Source organism: Aspergillus ochraceoroseus (genome assembly GCF_002846915.1).
Source record: "Aspergillus ochraceoroseus IBT 24754 chromosome Unknown P175scaffold_2, whole genome shotgun sequence".
NCBI lineage: Eukaryota > Fungi > Ascomycota > Eurotiomycetes > Eurotiales > Aspergillaceae > Aspergillus > Aspergillus ochraceoroseus.
The window spans coordinates 3,452,414-3,471,476 of record NW_024468477.1 but is presented as its reverse complement, the minus strand read 5'-3'; the positions used below and the strand labels follow the sequence as shown (position 1 = coordinate 3,471,476).

At 49.7% G+C, this 19,063-nt stretch overlaps 6 protein-coding genes across 6 annotated transcripts; 4 read left to right on the top strand and 2 right to left on the bottom strand.

Annotated features, from left to right (window-relative positions):
* Positions 1 to 2,509: 2,509 nt before the first annotated feature.
* Positions 2,510 to 5,926, top strand: P175DRAFT_0432556 (PH domain protein; the record flags this gene model as incomplete). Its single annotated transcript, XM_040893546.1, has 3 exons — positions 2,510 to 2,627; positions 2,695 to 2,852; positions 2,918 to 5,926. The coding sequence occupies 3 exons, from the start codon at positions 2,510 to 2,512 to the stop codon at positions 5,924 to 5,926; spliced, it is 3,285 nt and encodes a 1,094-aa protein (XP_040754743.1).
* A 936-nt stretch (positions 5,927 to 6,862) lies between these two features.
* On the bottom strand, positions 6,863 to 8,789 carry P175DRAFT_0555993 (retrograde cargo receptor ERV46). The gene is made up of 4 exons (XM_040900663.1): positions 8,673 to 8,789; positions 8,301 to 8,571; positions 8,040 to 8,220; positions 6,863 to 7,980 (listed from the first exon to the last, which is right to left on the bottom strand). Exons 2-4 carry the CDS (start codon positions 8,491 to 8,493, stop codon positions 7,038 to 7,040), a joined length of 1,317 nt encoding a protein of 438 aa, XP_040754742.1. The 5' UTR covers positions 8,494 to 8,571; positions 8,673 to 8,789; the 3' UTR covers positions 6,863 to 7,037.
* A 326-nt stretch (positions 8,790 to 9,115) lies between these two features.
* P175DRAFT_0522368 (mRNA export factor mexA) lies at positions 9,116 to 11,901 on the top strand. Its single transcript, XM_040899255.1, has 3 exons — positions 9,116 to 9,821; positions 10,018 to 11,532; positions 11,591 to 11,901. The coding sequence occupies exons 1-3, from the start codon at positions 9,402 to 9,404 to the stop codon at positions 11,639 to 11,641; spliced, it is 1,986 nt and encodes a 661-aa protein (XP_040754741.1). The 5' UTR covers positions 9,116 to 9,401; the 3' UTR covers positions 11,642 to 11,901.
* Positions 11,902 to 12,217: 316 nt separating this feature from the next.
* P175DRAFT_0455017 (putative GARP complex subunit Vps53) lies at positions 12,218 to 15,391 on the top strand. The gene is made up of 3 exons (XM_040894589.1): positions 12,218 to 12,437; positions 12,510 to 14,305; positions 14,365 to 15,391. The coding sequence occupies exons 1-3, from the start codon at positions 12,359 to 12,361 to the stop codon at positions 15,136 to 15,138; spliced, it is 2,649 nt and encodes an 882-aa protein (XP_040754740.1). The 5' UTR covers positions 12,218 to 12,358; the 3' UTR covers positions 15,139 to 15,391.
* A 55-nt stretch (positions 15,392 to 15,446) lies between these two features.
* Positions 15,447 to 17,215, bottom strand: trm82 (putative tRNA methyltransferase). The gene is made up of 3 exons (XM_040900662.1): positions 16,658 to 17,215; positions 15,932 to 16,594; positions 15,447 to 15,873 (listed from the first exon to the last, which is right to left on the bottom strand). The coding sequence occupies exons 1-3, from the start codon at positions 17,056 to 17,058 to the stop codon at positions 15,474 to 15,476; spliced, it is 1,464 nt and encodes a 487-aa protein (XP_040754739.1). The 5' UTR covers positions 17,059 to 17,215; the 3' UTR covers positions 15,447 to 15,473.
* Positions 17,216 to 17,386: 171 nt separating this feature from the next.
* On the top strand, positions 17,387 to 18,893 carry P175DRAFT_0555989 (60S ribosomal protein uL10). Its single transcript, XM_040900661.1, has 3 exons — positions 17,387 to 17,609; positions 17,667 to 17,736; positions 17,802 to 18,893. Exons 1-3 carry the CDS (start codon positions 17,436 to 17,438, stop codon positions 18,497 to 18,499), a joined length of 942 nt encoding a protein of 313 aa, XP_040754738.1. The 5' UTR covers positions 17,387 to 17,435; the 3' UTR covers positions 18,500 to 18,893.
* Positions 18,894 to 19,063: the final 170 nt, after the last annotated feature.

Sequence of the window (19,063 nt, the reverse complement as noted above, 5' to 3'; positions counted from 1 at the left end):
TCAAGGAGTAAATCTTAATTCAACTGCATGAAGGTGAAACATTTGATCGTGGGACTAAGAATTCGGGACAGTATGCTGTCAGTAATAAATAGGGTATTAATATCGGAAGAGAAAGACTCAACGTGTGTTTGAAAAGGCGGTAATGCTTGACAAATTCTAAGCGATAGAATTATTGGTCTTACGATTTCTCTTTTTTTTTTTTTTTTCTTCTTCTTGACCAACAATACCAAGAAAAATAAACTTGAATTGGTGCATTGCTGAGGTCATATTTGCAGCTTTGGGGAGCTTCTTCCAGTAGGGATCGCTCTGGGGGTTGCGCGTCAAAAGGATTCTGGCTCCATGGTTCAGACTGCAGAGACCAATAGTAGTATTTTTAGATAGTGCATGTTCAAAGGATTGAAGAAGTGGTCTGACTCGTGGGATTTCTCTGGGATGTTAATGGTTTATTTCCCTACAGAGTAGATTAGTAGTGAATTACTGTTGTAGTGAATTGACTCCGGAGAGGAATTATAAAGCACTTACGTGGGTTGAGCCACAATTAATGGGAGGTTACGAGTAAAACAGAACGGGTAAACGATACCGAAGGCTACTTTGGTTAGCCATCACCACTCATGTGTCGGGTTCGTATCAACAGAAGGTAAAAGGAGAAGGGAAATGGAGTACTTCCATATGGCACATCAGGCAGTAACATTGTCCAGGTCTTCATGTGGTGGATGAAGGCAGAAACTATTCGTCTCTAATACAATAATGGCTCCATCCTAGCGGCCACTCGGGTTAGCACGGTACTCCTAGATGGAGACCCCTTTTAAAAGGCTCAAACTGGAGGAATCAAAGAGTTTCGCAGTGCTTGGCAGTAATTCTCATTTCATGTTTCCGTCCACACGGAAACTGGAAAGAAGGGAAATACAATAAGAAAGGGGGCTCAAGATACCTCCTCCGTAAGACATGCAGGACGTGTGTTACTATATTTGGATGGCAGCATCCTGACCTCTAAATTCTTGAGATCTCCGTACTCCGTCTGGAATAATACAAACCTTAGGTGGTACGGTACTACTACTAAACTATATATATGAGTCTAAGTAAGTTAAATTCCCAACTAATAATCCTTCAGTATTCGTATTTCGTACACAATCGAATCGGTGTGCCTGCAAGTAAGTGTCTTTGATCCCCGTCGATCCATCTAAAAAGTCTGGAGTGAGACACCTCGTTCTGAGCCACACGAGAGTATATAATATTATCTATATAGTCATGGATGTATTATTATTGATTGTATTGCTAAGCCACTGGGGCGGGGAGGGGAAAAGTAGTTTGTACAGTTTTATTCACAGTCTCCTGGTTTTCTACCCTGGTATGGAGGACTGTGAATAGACACAGTAACTATCTAGTATCTACTACTTAACTAACTAATTAACTAGCTAGGTATCCAGTAATTGACTCCTGAGCACTGTAAAGTTAGTAAAAACGGTTACGCTCCCACATCAGGCCCAGACCCACGGCTTTCTCTGGCGGGTTTCCTGTGGCTGCGAATAATCAATCATCTTCACCCGTCTCACCTCACTCTGATGCTCCTCTCCCTCCCTTTTCTTCCTTTCTCTCTCTGTTCGGATTATTCGTCCTCTTTCCTCTCCTCGACCAACTAACTCACTACTAACACTATTACTATTCTCCCGTTCTCTCCTTTCCCTTTCCTACATTTCTTTTCTGAACTTCCCATCTCTTCCCTCCGTGGTCATTCCTCCACAGGCTGAGGCACTGACTTCGTGTCCAAGTGACGCCAATTTGAAAGTCAGGCGCTTATATCCGTCAACCAATTCAACTCTCTCATCTACCGTCTCTCTGTCTCTCTATCTCATCGTCACTCGCTCTTCCCTCTACACCTCTTTTCTTTTCAATTCTCGATCGCCGTCTGCGCAGAACCTCCATGGAATCACCCTTTCATACCTATACCTAGTCTTGGCGGGTCCTGACACTTGCTCGTCGCTGTACCTGCGCAATAGAATCAATCCCCTCCTCCTCTCGTTACCACCTTCACTCTTTTCCCCCCTTTATCCCCCCTTTTCTTTTCTTTTCTTTTCTTTTCTTTTCTTTTTTTTTTTTTGAACCTCCTCGAGATTCCTTATTCTCCTAGAAGCCGGTCTTCTTATCGCTCTCCACACCTTGACACCCTAGTGAAGGTTCCGTCGCCATGGTTCGCTCTCGTGGTGAGTTACCTCCCACAAGCAAAAATTTTGGCTCTTTTGGAGAGTCTAGAGACCGCCGGAATTAATGGCGGCTGACATCCCTTGCGTTGCGGCTAGTGTTATCGCTCCTATCGTCCTTCGGTGGAAGTTCCCGTAAGACAAGCCCCGATAACAAACAACGAGCAGCATCTGCGTCGTACAGTCCCCCATCAAGGTTCCAAACGCCTTCTCCAGAAACTCCTTTACCACTCGATGGCTCTCCGACAAAGGCGGAGCGGCGTTTGTCGCCGCGGCCAGCTTCAACGGTGTTTTCCAGCAACCCTCCGTTTATGGCTCTAGAACATGATACTCCTGCTGAACTCCAGCCGATTTTTACCTACCTAAATAGCCACACAAACAAACTGTACTATGAAGGATATTTCTTGAAGTTGAATGACTTGGACAATAGTAAGTTTTTTTTTTTTTTTTTTTTTGGCATTGCAAGATCAAAAACCGGGTAATTGACGGTTTGTAGATGGTCGACCCGCGATTGATCGACAATGGATGGAATGTTATGCTCAACTTATCGGAACGGTGCTTTCGCTATGGGATGCCGCTGCGCTGGACGCAGCAGGTGATGGCTTTGAGGTTCCTCCAACATTTATCAACCTTACGGATGCCTCGATTCAAATGGTAAGCTTTACCAAGGAACTAACCCTAGTTAGCGGTGGAATAGATATAATGACAATTTAATCTAGATCGAAACGCTTCCAACACAAAACCAAACAGGTGCACAGTCTCTGCAGAACGTCCTGAGCATTTCTTCAGCCGGCCAAAACCGATATCTCCTACATTTTGAGTCACTCGACTCTTTAACGCAGTGGACGGCCGCCATTCGCTTAGCTATGTTCGAGCATACCTCGCTATATGAGGCGTATACCGGCTCAATTATTGCGGGAAAAGGCAAGACGCTGAACGGCATCGGGGCAATTCTTGAACGTAATAGATTTAAACACCAAGACTGGGCCCGAGTGCGATTCGGAGCAGGAACTCCATGGAGACGGTGCTGGTTCGTGATAACCCCTCCGGATGAAAAGGAGCTCCAAAAAACGAAGAAGTCCATGAAGAAGAAGTCCGCCTATGATCGTGCACCAAAACTCGTCATCGGAGACATCAAGTTCTACGAAACGAAGAAGACCAAGAAAGTCAAGCCCATTGCCACCATTACCGATGCATACTCTGCTTATGCCATCTATCCCCAATCGAAAGCACTGATAGACCAATCGACATTGGTAAAAATCGAAGGAAACTTCATTATGCACGCGCAATCGGAAGCTAAGACGGAGGGATTTGTCTTCGTTATGCCTGAGGCTCACCCGGCTGTTAGCGGATTCGAGATCATGCTTCGATTTTTGGTGCCGACTTTCGACACCTTCAATCTTTACGGACGCCCCACCCGCCTCATCGCTGCTGTGAATCACATCAAAAGTATCATGTTCGCCTTTCCTGATCAAGACCGTTATGACTACCTGGAGATTATGGACATTGCCAATGAAATCCAAAGTCCCGGATCTCAGAATTGGAGCGAGGCGGAATGGAGAAAGAAGCTTAAAGAGGCTACGGCAAACCGAATGGCAAATGCCGGCAGTAGAACAAGCAGTATGTCGGCTAGCAAGGCTCGATTTCGAGCTAGTATGCCAAGCCGTTACAGCAACGTGCGTGTTGATTCCATCAAGCGCAAAGAACCATTCCCAGAATACCTACCTTCTTTCAACCAGTCTGTGGACGCCATAGTCCGGCAGGTGCCCGAGGACGAAGCATTTGCGCAGGCACATCATCATGCCAGGAGCGCTTCTGACACGGCCGGATTTGCGCCTAGAAGCCTCCTCAGCTCCGCGATCGAAAGCACTCCGTCATCTTCAGCTCACGATCTAACCCGAAACCCGAAAGAAAGCCCTAGCATGCTGAGTTCCAATGACCGTACCAGCTCGGAAGAAGGTTGGAAACAAAATTCCGATCCCGAAACCGAGATCAGGCCCGAGGAAGTAGCAGTTGGACAACTCTCGGTGTCTGCTTTGCCTCCATCCTCGGTAGCGCCGCCTCCTGCTTTCACTCATAATGCTAGAGAGATGCCTTCTACTCGGCCAGAGCCCTCGCCAGATATGCGGAAGGCTACTAACCGCATGTCCAATGCTACCCTCGCACAACTTGCTGCAGCTTCCGGCAAGATGAACCTGATTGCTGAATCTGCTGGCCACAGTGATACGCAGCTCTCGGCCCTGGAAGAGCTACCGCACATGGCTTCTCATGGTCCCGACCTGTCCGACATGCGCCCTAGCTCGAGAGACCAGACGGCGATAGCTCAGGAACAAAGTCTTAATGGGCCGGAACATAACTCTGCCCCGCTTGCTTCGCCCTCTCCTCGGGCGAATCGACTTAGTACACAAAGCCTTCTCATCGATACTACCAAAGCGGTCAAGCGCAAGCCGGTCTCGCAGCCTCCTGTAGCGGAACCCAGCTATGACGATTTACGCCATACCGTTGATGAAGATGCCTTCAACATGGTTGGTATTGTTCACCCTTCCTTTCTCTCGCCCATCAAAGCAACGCATCAGGAGGAGGAGAGTGTCTATGATGACGATTCTACCACTTCTCCCGACTACGCCAGCACTGGTGGTTCCATCTACAGCAAGAACTCGGTCAAATCAATTCCTAAGCCTAGGATGGGGGTCATGAAAACTGTGGGTGCTCTGGACCAGAAAGACGTAGTCATCGGCGATGCACATTACTCGCTTCAAAAGGAGTCGCAGCAGAACTCGGACATTCCAACTGTGGATTTCGGACCGACGTTGACATACCTGCCTACTACAGGACGTCCCAGTACATCGGACACGTTGAAGAAGTTTGATCACCAAAGAACCAAGTCGGATGCAACGGAAAAGCAGCAGTTCGCCGACCCTACGAGTCAGATGGACCGCACCCACTCCAGATCACCAAGTGGGAATGAGTACCGCCGAAGTGTGTTGTGGCAGCCAGGTATGGCTGCTCCGCGCCCAGTTACCCCCGGTAGTCTCACGCCAGAGCAATTCGTGCAGCAACGCGCAGCCCACAGCCCCCAAGTTCATATTCATCATCGGTCTCCTTCCGGAGCTACGGCAACAACGCCTCCGCCTGCTCGACCTTTGTCCGCGGACTGGATGGCGCATACAAGGTCGCAGTCACAAACGAGCATGAATCGGGATATCCATCCTCGGCCCCGGTCTCGGGGTGCTAGCAGCATGATTAACGATATCTCCAGTCACCTCTCTGCTCGGGAACAGGAGCATGTGGCTCGCATGACCGGCTCCTCGTTTTTCAATTTGTCCAGCGAGAACAAGAAGACCCCAGCCCCGGTGAACCCTATGGGTTTGGTTGGGGCAATTGACGCTCGAGAGCAGGAGAAGCAAATGATCAAAGAGGGCATGTCAAATCAAATGGTACAGCACGCGATTGCTCAGCGTCAGCATCACTGGCAACAACAGCAGCTTACCCCTCAAATCCACTCATACGGCGTCCAAGCTGGACAGGGTAGTATTTACAATATGCCCACAGCGAGTCGTACGTGGGATGCTCTCAACCAATCATACCGACCCGAAGAACCTCGACGTCCGTCCTGGTATAGTCAGTACCCGGTGCAACCGCTGCCAATGACCCCAGGATACCAGCCAAATCAACCCAACCAGCAGCAGCATCCTGGTTACTTCGGTAATGCTAGTATGCATTACTAATTTCCACCCCCGTCCCTCCTTTATACCTATCTCTCAATTTTCTATATTTACTTCCGTCTTCTCTTCTTTCGAGTTTTCACGATCTTGCGCCCCATCTCTCCTTACTTCTGCTTTCATCTTAACTCTCATGCATTTTAGACCTGGATTTCTAAAATTCCCTCATTTCATGCTGTCTTCCTTGTTTAATCTTGTGTTCTTTACTCATCTTTTATTACGGCCGGTACTTTGCACGTCAGATGGAGTTCTGAGAATCGGACCGGCGCTGAGGTACTTTATTTACAGATTGGCAGTATTCTCATCTTGAATATGAGCACATGTCCCTTGTGGGCGGAATCGTGTGTATTGTTGTTCGTGTTATTGTTGTTGGGAAAGTTTCACTCACCATTAGCAAGGATTCTCTCTATACCCCACATACTTTTTCATTATGTTCTTTTTTTTTTTTTTTTCATTTCCCTCCTGCATATCCCAGTATTCGTAGATGTCATGCCATGCCATGTCATGCTAAGCTTGGTAGGACAAGTACCAGACTGAGCTCCCCCCCGAATATACCCTAGCATCGAATCAACCAGTACATATGTTCAGGCTTAATTTTCCATCGTCCTCGTTAAGCGTATAAATATTATTGACTGAATTTTAGGTGATGATGAGGGAAGCAGGAGGAGTTCTAGACTACCTAATTGTGCTACAATATGCAAAGCCTGAGGCTGTGTCTGGAGTACATCAATCAAGAGCGAGACGTAGACTGCATCCGTTGATAGATACCTATAAGGTAATGAATGCATTATATGCGCCAGAATGAATAAACTAACAAATATATTTGCTAAACAAGAAACCAGAGCAAAGTCTACAGAACACAAGAAAATGAAATGCAAGCCAAAACGCCTGGACTGCCAAACCCAATCCTACATCCCCCCCCCCCCCCCCCCCCCCTTCAATGCTAGGTGCAAGTAAGTCATCGGGGATGGTTCCATCTGTTGCTGATTTTTTCGGCCTGTTTTTAGTTTAATTTTATTTATGCAAAGTTCTTTATGATAGGGGGGAGTGTTCACGTCAAACTTCGTATATTTTAGCATAGAAAAGGAAGGAAGGAAGGAAGGCCCATGTCTACCACCTAGTTGGAGTGTAGCTTTCGGACTCTGTTGACGCCCTCGTAAAAGGTACGGTCCACGGCTGCGGCCACGGTCAGAGTGCCACCGATGATTGCGCAGACACCGGTCAAAAAACTGGTAAATGTCTTGGGGCTGGCTTCGCGATTGATGACTTTCATAGGGGAGATATCGTAGTTGAAGAAGACGCCAGGGAGGCCGTTGGAGGCGTGGATGCGCTCCTTGTGGCCCTCGTCGGAGGCATCTCCGCCCATCAGGGAGCGCTTATGCGAGGTCACAGAGTACTGGTGCGTCTCGATACTACCTTGAGAACCCTGGTTAAGTCCGTGTGCCCCGAGAGGGGTGTTGTCGGATGCGCTGTGCAGGGCTGTGGAGTGCAGAGGATCCCAGCCAAGAGGCAGGTACGAGGTTGAAACCACTTTGATAAAATACATGAAGTTGTAGCCGGGTTCGTCGGTTTCTTGGCTGGTGCTGTCCAGGGGGTTCGTATGGTGATGGTCGGTCCATTGCCAGCGATCGGAGAGTTCGTCGGGAAGTTGGGGTCCAAAACGAAGCTGGTGGATGATATGGGTCATGGTGTGCTTGTCGGAGGCGGGCATGTCTACCTCTATGTAGCTGGCGAGATCGTGAACATGGAGGTTCTCGCTAGAAAAGCTACGGCCTGGCGCAATGTGGAAGTTTCCAACCACTTTATTCACCCGGATAACACCTTCCACACGGCATCCCTCGCGACGCTGGGCGTCAATTCGTTGCACATAGCCCTCGCGTTCGCATTGTTCGATGTTGGCACCTTTTCCGAATGCCCACTGCTTCTGTGCGTAGGCTTCCCGGACCTCGTCGCAAGTGTTACAGCACCCTGGCTTGACAGCATTGGGTGGGGGTTGTGCGCCGCCACATTCACCACAATAATCGGGATCAAGGTGCTTAGCTGCTTCTTGTTTGGAGTGGCTAAGTGCAGGATGGATCAGTAACTCATCCCCTGCCAGAATACGAGCGCCGGTACTCACAGTTCCAAAGACTGGACGTCAATAACACGACCTCCTTCCGAGGCTGGCGCCAGGCGCACCTTGTTCACACCATGTGCGACGCCAACTTGCTGTTCGCCCGAAACGTCCATCACATCAAGGGTTGTAAGCTCGCAGGGAAGTCGTGGGAATGTGATGTTCAAGTGAATCTCCATCTTCTCTCCTGAATAAGGAGAAGTAGTTGAAATTAGCCGACAGTCCCTCTATACCGTCCCCGCAGGCTTTCTTCATGATGTATCATACCTCTTGACTTATCGACCACCAATTCTGGCAAAACCACAACACGCCTGTACTCTGCCCATTCTCCCCAAACAAGCCACAGAATAACAAGGAGCGAGGCTATTGTAATGACACCACCGGACGTAGTACGGATACGTGCCTCGTCGACCGTCTTAGCGAAGGCGTCTAGCCTTGTAAATCGAGATTTGGCCGGCATGGCGTCAATCGAATGGTAATCATGCGGGTATGATCCCAAGAGCAATCAGATGGCCAGCTAGGCCTCCAGGAAGAATATCTAGAGAGGGGAACTGACTGTTAGCTGAAGGTACCCGACAAGTCAATGGACAGCTATCCTGTGAGGACAGAGGTAGAACAAAACAAAAGAAAACCGCCAACCTGGGAAATAGCGGACTCACTCTAGCCTGAAAGATCGCAGAGGACAGAGTGACACCCACAGTCAATTTCGCGTAACCCAGGTTTCTCTTGGGGCGCCTGGCCTTGCGAACAAGCTGTCCTGTAGTTTGCGCAAGACTCCAAGTATGGCAGATCGTATCTTTGTCTCTGGGCCGAGAGGAGAAGTGATCGGAACACGTAACGTGTAATCTATTCCACCTATTGCAACGCCTGGTCCGTATTGGTATTACCGGATCTCCCCAAAGGACAGACCGCAGCCTGTGATTGGTTGGATTCGGGCCCCACAGCCCTGTGCCTGGATCTGGGTCACGTGATATTCAGCCCCATTTTTTCGGCAACGCCTAATCATGTGACTTTGCTGCCTGCAGAATTGCTTTTGGTGGACGTCACTTTTTCTGCTTTTTGTTTCTTCTGCTTTTTGACTCGCTTTGTTTCTCGCGCCTCGAGCTCGATCAAGGTTTGTCATTCTTGATCTGGCCTTTGTTGAACACACAATCTTTGAGACACTCTTCTTTGTCTATCTATCGAAATTAAATTTCTCTCCCTCCTTCGATACATGCTGATCGAACTCATTTGAACCACCCAGGCGCACTGCCCGCGCTTTGTTTTCCTCCGAACGACGCAACCCGCAAGGAAGTGACTTGTGAAACATTTCCTAATAACACCACACCCACCTTTCCCTTCCAGCTATCTACTGTCTTCGGGATCAACATGAAGAACGGTAAAGCTTCGCGAGGCCGTTCGGGTGTTTCGGACCGTGGGGGCATCCGCAAGCGGGGTGCTCCGACAAGGGTTGATCGAGATGGCGACCTGGCTATGGACGCAGGTGCCGGGCGTGGGAAGAGGTCTCGTGGAGATTCCGGTCGCCCTGCTCCCTCTGGAACGAGGGCCCCAACGCGCGATAGAACTATCAACGCTATTCAAAAGGCTCTCTCCAGCAACACCAGTTCACAAGCCAATATCCGACAAGGCGGCCGCGGCGGGGGCCTGGAACAGGTTATCGTTCGTGGATGGAAACAGAGCAAAGCCGCATCAAACCGCGATGGCGGTCTTGAAAGCCTGATTACCTTTCTCGAGAAAAAACTGACTTCGCCCGACTCGAAAGCTGGCCCACGCGCAAGAATTTCAAAGGTATGTGCAACACAACACTATAACTGGCGGTCATCGACATGAAATTACCAGCGTCAACCTCTCCGGTGTGTTCTCGTTTTTAGGGATGGTACCTCCAGAACGACGATCGGCGGATGCCTCGGGGGTTTCTTTTGGCGTTTGTTCCTTTGGATGACTGCGGTTTCAAGGTCTCTTATGCCTTGCTAACGTTCATTAGTCGCGGGTTGAAGGAGACGCTCTCATTGCGTCTATCCGACCGGAATTGTTAGATAGGATGCTTCAACTCAATGGCTTTAGTTTTGCAGGCGCCCCTCTGACGATCGAAAAATACGACCAGTCCCTGGGCGCGTTGGTGGTAGATCAACAAATGCGGACGCCGAATGGCACTTCTCCGTCTACTGCCGACACAAAATCGAAAATGACAGCGATCCTGTCGAAACGATACTACGAACAATCCAAGCTACTCGATCTCTCTAAGTTAGGGAGTGACCCGGATCTAGTCGCGATGGGGATTTTCGGGACGAGTTCCACAGAATCGAAGTTCTTCCCCGCCCTGATGAAGGTGTGGGAGTTGAACTTCGACGATGTAAAGGCACGACGTGAGGCGGTCGAAAGTGTCAGCCTTGCAGATAACCAGCTCGCTAATATTGCTGTTGTTACAACCCTTGCTCAGACATTTCCCGATCTGAAAAATCTAGACTTATCCAACAACAACTTTAAGGATGCCCAGGCCATGATGGCATGGCGATGGAAGTTCCGAAAATTGACATTCCTTGACCTCACTGGCAATCCTTTCTGTACCGATCCCACGTTCAAGGATACCATGCTCAAGTGGTATCCCGAGCTCAGGACTCTCAATAACACCCAAGTACGCACTGAAGAGGAAGTGGCTGCCCAAAAGAAAACGCCGATCCCCATTCTAGCGCCACATTTCCAAGATGAATCCCAAATCGCGGAGAACTTCATTCGAGCCTTTTTCACTGGTTTTGACGCTAACCGCGCCGAACTCCTCGGCGGCTTTTACGACAGCAACTCCACATTTTCACTAAATGTCAACACCTCGGCCCCAAGAGCACTCCAAACTGAACCAGCTCCTTGGGATCCGTATCTTAAGAAAAGCCGAAATCTTCTGAAGATCAGTCACCTACCCGCACGAATGTCCCGCACCTACGTGGGCGCCGACAAAATCCGCGAACTGTGGACCACCCTTCCCCAGACCAGGCATCCCGATATTGCGACCCGCCCCGAGGAATGGCTCATTGAATGCTACCCGATCCCAGGGTTGCCTGATATGGCGGGCCAAAGCTCAACCGGGATAGGGGGGTTCCTTATCATGGTGCATGGGAAGTTCGAAGAAGACAACTCTGGGAAGGTCGAAACCCGAAGCTTTGACAGAACCTTTATTCTTGGACCCGGTGGAGGAGTAGGAGGTATTAGGGTTATCAACGACGTGCTCTGTCTGCGAGCTTATGGTGGCCACGAAGCATGGCAACCAGAAATACAGCCAGCCGCTGCTGCCCAGCCCGTGGTAGCTGCAACTGCAGTAGGTGCACCTGGTGCTGACGGGTACGGCATGCCAGCTCCTGGAAAACCCGATGCGCAGGTCCAACAGGAGCAGTTGGTGATGCAGCTAAGTGCCAAGACGATGATGACGCTGCAATTCTCCGAGATGGCACTCTCAGGAAACGGCTGGAATATGGAAGCTGCCCTGAAGAACTTTGAGGAGTTGAAGGTATGTTATTTGGATAACCTCCAATTCAGTGTGATATTTTGCTCACCATTTTTCATAGACTCAGGGACAGTTACCTCCCGACGCTTTTCTTCCAGGAACCAGCGTCTAACGTTGGAAACAAACTCTACAACTATGAAACACCACCACACTACTGGATTTGCAAGGAGGATTCCGATTGCTTTGTTTACTTGTTTGCTGTACTATGGTTTATTTGACGGTTGCATGGCTGAGGCGAATGGTTGCTACAGGTTTCTCCTATTATTCCCGATATATTATTGTATTATAAAGAACCACGACGATTATGTCTATAGAGAAAGGGCGGAAGAATTGACCCAAACTGGAGTTGACTCAACTTGATTTATACCATCCAGACCAGACTGCAGTTGAATACTTTTGTAGCAGTTAGCCATTGGGATGTAGTACACGCGAATAGGCAAATCCCTTCAACAAATTAATTTTCAACCCTCTTTAGCGAGATCTATCACATTTTGAACCCCCAGTTAGGTTAGGGATAAAATACATCCTTTTCTCGATTATAACACAATGACTCTCAAGAATGCACTTCTAGACTCTGCTGACTTGACGTGCGCTAGAGGCTCCCGACATCCTGTGTTGCCCATCGCTAAGTTCCCGCCAACTTTCCGCAGCGAGACAGGTGTCGGCCTATTATTAACTATCGGCACAAGCCCCAGCTCCATTCTCGACCCTCGTGCGTGTTCTTTTTCCCTCTATTGTTATTTACCCGCACTTTATATGCTCAGTCGGCGCAAGCTCTCTGGTCGGGTCTGCAGCATGAACCTTGCTTTGATGCCTAAGAACTAATGGAATGCCCGCCACCATCACCACACACCACACCGGCCAAATGCCTCCCAACGGAGCGGCGCCCCTCGACCCTTTGGACACAGGTGAGTGGGCTAAGTTTTAACGCTGGTAGCACCAGGGAGACTTGCTAATCATATGCTGGGCAAAATAATTAGCGGACTATGATCCAATCGACCACCTAAATGCCATCTTCTCCCACCCCTCTACCCTCTCGTCCGTCTCCGACGTATTCCAACAGCTGCGTGACTACGAAGATGAGCTGGACAACGAGATCGGCGCACTGGTAGAGGACCAGGTCACATCTAATGCTGAGAGCGTCGAGCGCATCCAGGCTGCCAAGGCCGATCTGACAGAGCTGTTCAAGAAGATTGACGATGTGCGCGACCGCGCGTCCAAGACGGAGCAGTCCATCACGGAGATGACCGCGGACATCAAGCAGCTGGACAATGCGAAGAAGAACCTGACCCAGTCTATGACGGCCTTGAAGAGATTACAGATGTTGACCACCGCGTACGATCAACTACGTGTCCTCAGCCGCACGCGGCAGTACCGGGACTGTGCCCAGCTGCTGCAGGCAGTGATCCAGCTGATGGCACACTTCAAGTCGTACCGATCGATAGACCAAATCGCGTTACTCAGCCGGAATGTAGCAGATATACAGCGGGAGCTCCTGGAGCAGATCTGTGAGGACTTTGAGCTCGCCTTTGCCAAGGGTGAGGTGGGCCAGAGGAAGACCGCGCTTTTGGAGGGCTGCCAGGTTATGGATGCGCTTGGGGAACACGCAAGGTCAAGGATAGTGACTTGGTATTGCAATTTCCAGCTTCGCGAGTACCGCCAAGTATTCAGGAACAATGAGGAGGCCGGGTCTCTCGATAATATCTCTCGGAGATATTCGTGGTTTCGACGGATTTTGCGAATTTATGATGAGGAATACGCGGCTATCTTTCCGCCATCGTGGAGAGTAGATGAAATCTTGGCGAATGTATTTTGCGAGGGGACTAGAGATGATTTCAAGGGAATTCTGTCCCGCTCTGTGCGGAGTGGCCAGACGATTGATGTCAACCTGTTACTGTCGTGTTTGCAGGAGACGCTCGACTTTGAGCACTCGCTTGAGCGACGCTTCGTTAGCCCCTCGCGGCCGTCTACTGACACTTTCACTTCGGCAGAAGCACCTGTATTCGGCCAGGCCATCTCGGAGGCCTTTGAGCCCTACTTGAGTGTCTGGGTGGAAGCCCAGGATAGGCAGCTCGCGACGCTTATTCCGAAGTATCGACAACAGCCATTGAAGCCTATAGATGAGGAATTCGACTCCAATGCCGTTATTCCCTCTTCTACCGAGCTATTCACTTTCTATAGACATGCCCTGCAGCAATGCGCGAAGCTCTCCACTGGTGGAAGCCTCGTAGACCTATCCAAAGTTTTCACCAAGTATCTTGACCACTACGCACAACAAGTCCTTCTTTACTACATCAGCGATCGGCCCACTGTCCACAGTCCGTTAGGGGTGACATCCCGAGAAGACTTCATTGCTGTCCTCAACACAGCCGATTACTGTTACACCACCTGCAACCAACTCGAGGAGAAGATCAAAGGCCGGCTGGATAAAAACCTGAAGCAAACGGTAGACCTGCAAAGCCAAGCGGATTCTTTCATGGGCATTGCCTCTGCTGCTGTTCGTGGACTTGTGCGTAAAGTTGAGGTTGAGCTGGAGCCCTGCTGGCGAGAGATGCGCAACATGCCTTGGAGTCGCCTGGAGGCTGTGAGTGACCAGAGTTCATACGTTGGGGAGGTCTTAACCAAAACCAACACTAAATCCTCTGGAATTCTGCAATTGATTCACAAGCAACAATACGCAAGAGCATTCGCAGACCACCTAGTGGAGCTGGTGTCGAATCTTTTTCTCCAGAATATCTTTCAATGCAAGCCTGTTTCAGAGACGGGTGCGGAACAAGTATGTCACCCTTCCATATCTTTACGATAGGGTCACAGAACTAATTGTAATAATTATAGATGCTTCTAGATGCATACACCCTCAAAACCGGCCTCTCATCGCTCCTCCCCGCCCCCGCTCCCGCAGGTTTCGTGAAACGCGTCAACAACAGCTTCGCCAAAATCGAAGCCTTGCTAAAGACCCTTCAGGTGCAACCATCACCCCCCGAAGCGCTCGTCCAAGCCTACCTGATCCACATTGCGGACAGTAGCAACACGAATTTCCGCAAAATCCTCGATCTCAAGGGCATCCGCAGTCGACAAGAGCAGAACCACCTGGTCGAACTCTTCCAGGTTCACCGCACCTCCGACCGCTATGCCTCAAACCTCCAACAGAGTAATCCCATGCTAGCCAGTCTACAGACAACTTCCGCCCCCTCGTCAGCCACCGTCTCCCAGGGCTTAGGACTCGGAAACCTGAGCACCTCTGCCGCCGCATCGATCGGCGCCTCGAACCTTCCCTCGCGTTTTGACGCCTCCATGCTCGGGAACGCCATCATATCTGCCGCAAAGGATGGCGTCGATAGACTAGGTACGCCCATGAGCTCCTCGTCAACAGCCACAAACCCCGGCGCCGCTGCCGGGGGAGGAGCAGCAGCAGCAGCAGGAGCAGGAACAGGCTCACTGTCTGCTTCGCTGAGCCCATCTAGTACACCTGGACCTATCGGGCAGGTCCAAAGCCAGGCTGGAGATGTAGGCTCGAATTTAAATGAAAATCTGAAGAATATTGGCAAGTTCTTCCGTCGCGACTTGGGCTTTGGAGGGAGATTTGGGAGGAGTGGGGATGACGGTTGATTGTTTTTAAGGGGGTGGAGTGAGGGATTCTAGTGTATATGTTTCAGCGATGGAGGTTTCTTTTCTTATTGTGTGTTCTTTATTCCACTATACCATGATCATTTGAACAATATGAGCGTTATGGGGACTATTAATTCGCGTGTTACTATAACTTGAGGTTGTTTTGATGAGTTTACAAAACAATTATATATATATATATATATATAGACACCTATTTATTGAAGGTTGTAGCAAAATAAACCTTTTATATAAGTCTCCAATATATACACCGCTTAAGAACAAAAAAAAAAAAAAAAAAAAAAAAAACCCCAAGTTTTAAATTACAGTGGCCCATTCTATTCATCATCTGCGTCTCCGTACTGCTTCTTTCGAAGATTCTCCCAGCTATACAAAGAGTTGTTTAACTCCTTCTTCTCCTTTTCTCCCGCATCCACCGATATGGTCGATGTCCCTGTAGAATTAATAGTCCTAACCATAGTGTCGGTGACTGACTCCCATTCTACCTTTTCTGCGCCCGGCTTGGGTCGGAATGCTTCGAGCAGAGCGGACGGGGAGGGAGAATGGGATCTCCACTCCTGTGTTGACCCGGGTTCGTGAATGGTATCGACAGAGACAAGGACGGCGCCGCTTCCCTCGACAGTTTGGAGGTTGAGAACGTTGCCGGAGACCTTGATGGGTTCTTGCGCGGTTAGTGAGCCGTTGGCTTCGAGGGTGAAGCATAGAAGTTCAGCACGACTGTGGGAATGGTTAGTTTGCTGAACGGATCTCGGGGGAAGAGCGAGACTAGACTTACCCCTCGAGGGCGACGAGAATGACACGTGCTTGGATGGACGACGGCAATGCCCAAATACCGGAGACAGCGATGTCCTTTGCATCCGGAGTTTGCTCGACAAGTGGGATTTTGTGGAGAATTTGGCCCTGAGTCCAGTTCCAGACGAAAAGAAAAGGATCGCCTCCACCGGAGATGAGATACTCGGGGGCCCATTCGGGAACGCAAAGCTTGCTGATGAATGAGGTGTGTCCTAGGCAGTAATTCTCGATAACGTGTGCTTGGGGAGGACCACGAGAGACGCGGATGTGTTCGTCCCTGTCTGCAGAGAGGATGTATGTGCGCTTCCGTGAGGATGACGGATCCCGAGAGGGAAGAGAGACAAATGCTACATCGGTAAGAAGAGAGACATGGCCGAGAAGCAATTCGTGTGCGAACGTCGGTTCGTCCACAACTTGCTTGTTGCTCCTTTGGCGGATTTGCATTTCCAGGGATTTCAAGTTCCGCTGAGTGTGCACGGTGAGTGGGGTGGCACCAGCACCTTGTCTCACTTGGCTTGAGGCTTTTGAGATGCGAGGCTCAGCGCTTGGAATTAAAGGGAGAGAATAGACGTCCCCGAACTTATCACCGCAAAGGATGTCATTTTTATTCGTGAAGGTAATGGCACACGCCCGCTTTGGCATTACCCTATTTAGACACATTAGTACTCCTGCTTTTAAAAGACACCTTCCAGTATTAATTCTAGGTTACCTTGCACTTAATTGCTGGAAAGAGCCATTTCCTGTGATCTGGAAGACACGGATGCATTTGTCTTCCGCGGTGAGCGCAACCACATACTCCCCATCTGGGGTGGAGGTCAAGATGGGGATGTTTGACCAGCAAGCCGCCTGCTTTTTAGGCGCACCGCCTGTTGTCTCGCCTGAAGACGGATCGACCTTTCTCCTTTTTTCGGGAGGTCCTTCAGTTTCGAGATTAGATCCAGCCTTAGCAGGTGGTGTATCCTCTGGCCACACGGCCAGTCGCTGTCCAGACTCCGCGGCATAGGAGTAAATTTTGGGCCCCGCAGATGCTACAAGCACATTTCTAGAGTTTCCATCCTTTGTCTTCACGAATTGGAAGCACTGGAATGGGAGCTGGAAGTTTTCAGCCATGTTGGATGCGGGAAAAAGCCTTGGTGGCAGGAATTGACTTGACTTGAAGGAACCTCGGGGGAACAGATCAAGAAAAAAAAAAATAGTCCAAGACCTGACCTCACAGCTTTTCCTTTATCACCCAGGTATAATAACTATCACACCGAGTCTCCCAAATTTGCCCGTATACAGCTCTCTCCACATACCCGAGTCGGAAGAAGTGCTTGGGCGGAGCTCACGTGATCGGCTAGCGAGCGGAGCCACAACGAAAAGAAAATCGCGAACGCACAAATCTTTCCAGCTCCAACGTCTCGAATCGATTCCGTTCGGACAACACTTTAAATCTCACGACAATTCCCTTGCCCTTAAACATCCTATCTTCACCGAAATAAGGAGAAATGGGGGGCAAGTCAGCTACCAAGGCCGCTTACTTCGAGAAGCTTAAGAACCTGCTCGATGAATACAAGACTGTGTTCATCGTCGGTGTCGACAATGTCAGCTCTCAGCAGATGCACGAGATTCGTGTGAGTCTCCGTGGTGAGGCTGTCGTCCTGATGGGCAAGAACACCATGGTAAGTTATTCACACTCTTGAATTATTTCTGGATGTCATTGACTGGGTTTTCTCTAGGTTCGCCGTGCTCTGAAGGGCTTCATCAACGACAACCCCGAGTACGAGCGTCTTCTGCCTTTCGTCAAGGGTACGTGAAATGAAAATTTTTTTTCTCCTGGAAATACTCAGCATTGGCTGACTTGAATTGATCAGGCAACGTTGGTTTCATCTTCACCAACAGCGACCTCAAGGCTGTCAAGGAGAAGATCCTTGCCAACCGTGTCGCTGCCCCTGCTCGTGCTGGTGCCGTCGCCCCTGTCGACGTCTGGATCCCTGCTGGTAACACTGGTATGGAACCCGGTAAGACCTCTTTCTTCCAGGCTCTCGGTGTCCCCACCAAGATTGCTCGTGGTACCATTGAAATTACCACCGACTTGAAGCTCGTTGAGGAGGGCGCCAAGGTCGGACCTTCCGAGGCCACCCTGCTCAACATGCTCAACATCTCCCCCTTCACCTATGGTATGGCCATCGTTCAGGTCTACGACAACGGCCAGACCTTCCCCGTTAGCGTTCTCGACATTGAGGAGTCCCAGCTTCTCGAGGCCTTCAGCAGCGCCATCAACGCCATCACTACCATCTCTCTGGCTGCCAACTACCCCACCCTTCCTTCTGTTATCCACTCCGTCCTTAACAGCTACAAGAAGGTTCTGGCTATTGCCGTTGAGACCGAGTACAGCTGGCCTGAGATTGAGGAGCTCAAGGACCGTATCGCCAACCCTGACGCCTACGCTTCTGCTGCTCCTGCTGCCGCTGCTGCCGCCGGTGGTGCTGCTGAGGCTGCTCCTGCTGCTGCTCCTGAGGAGCCTGAGGAGGAGTCTGATGACGACATGGGCTTCGGTCTCTTCGACTAAACATCTTGTGTTGTTGCACAGGATACGACTGCCATGTATTAGATATTTTTTACTAACCAATCACAACGGTTGGGGGTAAAATCAAAATGGATATCATCGTGAATTGAGTTTGGCTTTCGGATTTCCAGTAGGATATGAACGTAGAAACGTTTCATATTCTTTCTGACTTACCAAGGTATGCGTTTTTCTTCTTTCGTTTCCTTTTTTGTTTAGCCCCCATTATCCTGGCCCCGGCGAATGATGATATTTTTTAACTCGGAAACACCTTTGCGGTGTCGCTGAAGATTAAAAACAGCAACAACAACACTCTAATTTTTTACTGACGCCTCACTACTCATCTGCTTTTTTCTTCACTCAATCTGTTCTCTTTGCAACTGCTAACAGGTTTCAGGTGGCTTGGGTCTCGTATGCTTTTAGAGTGTATCTCAGAATCGACACGCGTAGTCGTAGCGAAGAGGCAGTAGGAATTGAATTTCTTATTTGTTCTAGGTTCTTTTGAACTCAGATACGAAGAGGTGGATGCGGAGGATCCTGTACTTAGTTCTGTGACTCAATACACTATTT

Coding starts and splice junctions, on each gene's coding strand:
- P175DRAFT_0522368 (XM_040899255.1), top strand. CDS start 9,402: ATGAAGAACGGTAAAGCTTCGCGAGGCCGTTCGGGTGTTTCGGACCGT. Junction 9,822..10,017: donor CACGCGCAAGAATTTCAAAG/GTATGTGCAACA, acceptor AACGTTCATTAG/TCGCGGGTTGAAGGAGACGC. Junction 11,533..11,590: donor AGAACTTTGAGGAGTTGAAG/GTATGTTATTTG, acceptor CATTTTTCATAG/ACTCAGGGACAGTTACCTCC.
- trm82 (XM_040900662.1), bottom strand. CDS start 17,058: ATGGCTGAAAACTTCCAGCTCCCATTCCAGTGCTTCCAATTCGTGAAG. Junction 16,595..16,657: donor TTCCAGCAATTAAGTGCAAG/GTAACCTAGAAT, acceptor GTGTCTAAATAG/GGTAATGCCAAAGCGGGCGT. Junction 15,874..15,931: donor ATTCTCGTCGCCCTCGAGGG/GTAAGTCTAGTC, acceptor CCATTCCCACAG/TCGTGCTGAACTTCTATGCT.
- P175DRAFT_0555993 (XM_040900663.1), bottom strand. CDS start 8,493: ATGCCGGCCAAATCTCGATTTACAAGGCTAGACGCCTTCGCTAAGACG. Junction 8,221..8,300: donor GGTGGTCGATAAGTCAAGAG/GTATGATACATC, acceptor CTCCTTATTCAG/GAGAGAAGATGGAGATTCAC. Junction 7,981..8,039: donor GACGTCCAGTCTTTGGAACT/GTGAGTACCGGC, acceptor TCCTGCACTTAG/CCACTCCAAACAAGAAGCAG.
- P175DRAFT_0455017 (XM_040894589.1), top strand. CDS start 12,359: ATGCCCGCCACCATCACCACACACCACACCGGCCAAATGCCTCCCAAC. Junction 12,438..12,509: donor CCTCGACCCTTTGGACACAG/GTGAGTGGGCTA, acceptor CAAAATAATTAG/CGGACTATGATCCAATCGAC. Junction 14,306..14,364: donor CAGAGACGGGTGCGGAACAA/GTATGTCACCCT, acceptor TAATAATTATAG/ATGCTTCTAGATGCATACAC.
- P175DRAFT_0555989 (XM_040900661.1), top strand. CDS start 17,436: ATGGGGGGCAAGTCAGCTACCAAGGCCGCTTACTTCGAGAAGCTTAAG. Junction 17,610..17,666: donor TGATGGGCAAGAACACCATG/GTAAGTTATTCA, acceptor GGTTTTCTCTAG/GTTCGCCGTGCTCTGAAGGG. Junction 17,737..17,801: donor TCTTCTGCCTTTCGTCAAGG/GTACGTGAAATG, acceptor TGAATTGATCAG/GCAACGTTGGTTTCATCTTC.